The sequence below is a fragment of the Amaranthus tricolor genome, chromosome 14 (assembly GCF_026212465.1).
Source record: "Amaranthus tricolor cultivar Red isolate AtriRed21 chromosome 14, ASM2621246v1, whole genome shotgun sequence".
Classification (NCBI taxonomy): domain Eukaryota; kingdom Viridiplantae; phylum Streptophyta; class Magnoliopsida; order Caryophyllales; family Amaranthaceae; genus Amaranthus; species Amaranthus tricolor.
In genome coordinates, this window is record NC_080060.1 from 20,673,355 (window position 1) to 20,678,246 (window position 4,892).

The following is a 4,892-nucleotide window of genomic DNA, read 5'->3' on the forward strand; positions in this document are numbered from 1 at the left end:
ATTAACAGACTCGACCCGAGTGTGACCCGTTGTTATACACAGCCGAAAATTAACCGATTCGGAATGCAATCGAACCGAATGACACCCGTCCAAAACCGACCCGATTTAATATCCCAGATTTAGCTTGAAAAAGGATTGGTAGACTACTCATATCAACAAGGTGCATCTTCTTTTCTAGGGAGCCCATTTGTTAAGAACTCCACAGTTAAGCGTGCTTGGTGGAGAGCAATCTTAGGATGGGTGACCTCTTGGAAAGTTTTCCCGGGTGCGCACGAGTGAGGCCAAAGTGCGCTGGAAAGACTTGTGTTGGTTTGTGGGGCCAGCCTACAGTCTCCATGAATAGTCACCAGCGGTCCGAGGGGCCGGAATGTTACACCCGATTATCCGAATGAACAACTCTATCACTCACTCGCTTTTAAAAAAAAAACTCACAATTTCAACTTTGTATGTTCAATAAAATAAGTTATAAGATTAATTTATTTGTTTTGAAAAAATAAAAGATTTTATTAGTATAAAGAAGCAAGAGTCTATCCAGCTGAAACCTTTGTGAATATTGGTGCAAGACTGCAACAGTATTCCGTTATTTCCTGTATCTACTTACATTATCCGTCCTCTCTCTCTTTTGTCTGTCTTATCTTCCCCCAATCCTCCTCCATTCTTCTTCTTCTTCTCCATTTTCTCTACTCTTACCTTCACTTTCCTCAACCAAAAATCAACCCATTTTTCATAAAAACAAACCAAATATTCTCCCTCTTTTTTCCCAGTAAATTAAAAAAGCACTTTCTCTACTTTTCCTCCTTTATATAGAAAACCCACACTGGTTTTCTGTTCTCTTTTCACTATTACTTCTCTTAAATTTATACAAATTACTTTCATGTTTTCTTCTCATTCACCCATTTAAAGCTTCTCTTTGAAGGCCTTTTTTTTTCTTTTTTTTTTCTTATTCTTCTTCACTTTAACCTTTTTTCTTCTTCTTTTTCTCTATATCACGCCCTCTTCCTATTCTTCCACTCTTTCTGTTCTTCCGCTCTTTCTTTTCTTCCTTCTCTCTTCTTGAATGTAAAACAATACCAACCGGAGGAGGAAGAAAATATCAATGGAGTCTCAAATATCAGCTAAAATTAAATTTACAGAGCATAAAAATCAAACATTTATTCAAAAACAGATTGGAAGAAAAACACATCAAAATATGAGCTTCCCAAAAGTTGTTAGAATCTCTGTTACTGATGCTGATGCCACTGACTCTTCTAGTGATGATGAGGTTTGTATTCAACGACGTCGTGTTAAGAGGTTTGTGAGCGAGGTTAATATTGAGCCTTGTTCTTCTTGTTCAGCTACTACTAGGGTGGTAGAAGACGTCGTTTTGAAGAAAAGGCACAGAAATAAGAAGAGAGGGAAATGTTCCTCTGTGAAGCAGGTACAGGTTAACAAAAGTGAGAAGAAGTATAGAGGAGTTAGACAGAGACCTTGGGGGAAATGGGCGGCTGAGATTCGAGATCCTCTGCGACGTGTACGATTGTGGTTAGGTACTTATGATACTGCTGAAGAAGCTGCCATGGTTTATGATAATGCTGCTATACAGCTTCGTGGGCCCCACGCTCTCACAAATTTCTCTCCTCCTACAAAGCTTTCTCTCTCCTCCACGTCATCATCTGAAGATGGTTTCCACTCCCACCCCCACCATCCCTCTTCTATTTGTTCACCAACTTCAGTTCTCCGGTTTCAACTCCAATCGGAGCCCACAAGTCCAACTGAAGCCCGAAAAGCACAAGAAGTCCGACCAATCAAAGAGGAAAAGCAAGATGAAGAAATGGTATCGGGACCCATAACATCGCCTTACGCGTCAAGTTTTGATTCGTTGTTTCCTAGCGATTTCTTTGTCTTTGATAGTACAGTGGCGAACATGCCGGAGTCTTTTGGAAATAGTGATTATGGAGGACACTTGTTCGGCGATGACTGCAAGACAGGAGCTTTTCTTGATGGTAATTTTGATTTTGATTTTGATTTTGATTTTGATTTAGATTTAAATTTTGGGTATTCCAGGCAAACGGGTAGTGATTATTTTCCGGATATTGGAGATATATTTGGGTTCGACCCACTTGTTGCTCTTTGAGTTTTTTCTTCCTAAGTGCTTTTCTTCCGGTTTTCTTTTTGCTTAGCAATTTTGGCAAAAAGAAGGTTTTGTAAACGGCAGGAATGAGTTTATGAAAAAAAGGGAGTGGAAATAGTAATTCTATTTTCGAGTTACCTATTGTGGTTTTTTTTTTTTTAATTAATATTTTTTTAGTTTAAATTTAAATTCGTTAATTTTGTGTTTATTAGGCATATTATTGTAAGTGACTGATATAATCAAGTGTATTTAGAGTAAGTAATTATCTACTATATTTATATTAGTCATTAGTTTCACTATATCTATTTGTTATTTTTATTATTTTCTAATTTATTCTTTTATGTTAACACAAATTTTGCACTAAAATAAAATTTGATTACTTGGTAGAATATTTTTTTTCACTAAAACATTATTATAAATAACGTGATAGGAATCCAAAGGATAGAAAAACAACCTTAACCATTTAGAATGGAATTCCTTTCAAAACTTCAAGGGACAAAATTTTACAAACTACAAACGAAGAGAGACAATCTAGTGAGAATTTTTCTAGTTGAAAAGAAGACTTTGGTTGATTCTTAATTCTGTAGAAAAATTATTTTGAGTGATCATTTCTTTGAATTGAATTCATTTTTCATATTGGAAAATTTAGCCAGAATAATCCAACCTATTCACGATTTTCCTACAATCGATTAACCATGAATAATCCCAACTATTGACTCACTTAACCTGTTGTTGCTCTTGTTTTTACCGGTGCAACAGGTAATTTTCTGGCATTTAGTCAATAGTTGGGATTATTGTAGGAAAATCGTAAATATGTTGGATTATTCTGGGTAAATTTTTCATTTTTTAAAATATTTATCTTTTTTTTTATATTCAAAATGACTTGCTACAATAGGTAGCAGGTCACCCGGGCGTACCCAAGGCAAAGACCCTCCTAAGTTCGGATTATTCATAGTTAATCGATAGTTGGTATTATTGTAGGAAAATCGTGAATAGGTTGGATTATTCCGGGTAAATTTTCCTTTTATATTTAGTTATTTTTTTTCTTTAATTAGGGTAGTAAAAAGTGTTTTATAAATCTTTATTTACATAACAGTTGATTATGGTCATATTTCTTAAAATAGTTGTAAATAATATTACTTTTTATTTAGTATAAGCAAGAAAATCTCAAAATATAATATGAGAGGAAATTAATTCATTTATAACGATTAAAATCAAACTACAATATAAAAAATTAGAGATCATAATTACAAAAATAAGCTAACTTATGATTTCTTAAAACTCTAGTCGTCTTAAAATAATAAAAGTTAGACATGGAAAAGGAAAACATGTTTATCTAACAATAGAGTTGCATAATGGTATGTACATCATTATCTATATAAATAAAGATAAATTTATTTTTGTTTAGATAGGGGAAGAATTTTATTTGACTAAGATGAACTGTCAATTATGAATCACCAAAAGATATTCTAATTAGCAAACAAACTTAAGAAAAATGTGGTAAAAGCCCACTCCTAATAAGGTTGATATTTGGTCTTAAGTCTTGGTCGTGACTCATGAGTTAGAAAGGCCGCTTAAATTATAGTGAAGCCGCCACAATAATTGCACAAAACAATAATTCAAAACCTTTTTCTACGCCAATCCACATCTTATTATGTTCTCTAGCTCGGAGATTCAACAAATCATGCTTGAGATCGATCTATATAACTAATTTAGTTTTAATTAATCACATAAAAATTATAAGTTGTTTTTAATATTAAATTATAAATGATCATTTTAAAAATATAAAAATTGTATATAGTTATTTTAAATTATAATTATATATTAATTCAGCCTAAATAAAAATAATGTCTCTGTAGCATTTGAGAATTTAGCATAAATCAGGAAAACATCCCTATATGAGGGCCATATGTTCCGAACTAAGTCATTTAGTAGTCATATATGCATAATTGAATGACACTACTTAAAATTTCATTTTCTTTAGGTTCTTGAAATTAAGGCCAAATTCAAGAAAATTCCTATACCATATTTTAAAGTGTATATAATCATATTAATAGGGTTGATTAAGTACGGTCTAGATTGAATTGGACCAAAATATTATATTATAATGTGTCGTTATTTATACATTAAAAAGTTATTCAAAATTATGTAAACAATGATTCATCCCCTTAAAATAATCAATAATGTTGGTTACATTAAAAAATGTATCCAATAAGAGTAATCTCATCCTGAAAATTTGTTTAATTTCTCAAAATACTCCTAAATATTTTGCTGATTAATATACTTTGAATTATTATTTTAACGAATCTAGAGATTATTTGAGATTTGCTCAACAAATTTTCCTTTTATATTTTGACATTAAGTAGAGATGTTCATAGACGGGTAGCGGATCAAACAATGCCTTGAAATCTACTCGTGGGTTCAAATATTCAAAAACCATACTGCATTTGTAGCATAGTTTTTGTCGTGAACCACCCATTTTCTTAGCGGGCAAGACACGTGATTAAGCGGGCATTTCTTATATAAAAATTACAAATACAAATTATAATGTTTGAACTTTGAATACCTCGAATACATAAAAAGTCTCAAAATATTAAGTATGGGGGCTTTGAGTTTGAACTTTGAATACAGTCTAAAACCCTAGGTTTTGCTAAACTCTAAACCACAGGGTAAACGGGTAATGCATTGTAGACATTAGAAGAGTAGACTACAATATTAATAGGAGCATTAAATTAAGCTGGGTAATTATTAATTAATGGTTGATGTTAGTAATGTAAACTAA

At 32.4% G+C, this 4,892-nt stretch overlaps 1 protein-coding gene across 1 annotated transcript; it reads left to right on the top strand.

Moving 5' to 3' along the window:
* The first annotated feature begins 529 nt into the window (after positions 1–529).
* LOC130799132 (ethylene-responsive transcription factor CRF1-like) lies at positions 530–2,409 on the top strand. Its single transcript, XM_057662212.1, has one exon. The coding sequence runs from the start codon at positions 1,097–1,099 to the stop codon at positions 2,111–2,113; it is 1,017 nt and encodes a 338-aa protein (XP_057518195.1). The 5' UTR covers positions 530–1,096; the 3' UTR covers positions 2,114–2,409.
* The last annotated feature ends 2,483 nt before the right edge of the window (positions 2,410–4,892 follow it).

What these genes read in the sequence shown, in the direction of transcription:
- LOC130799132 (XM_057662212.1), top strand. Translation starts at nt 1,097, where the DNA reads ATGGAGTCTCAAATATCAGCTAAAATTAAATTTACAGAGCATAAAAAT.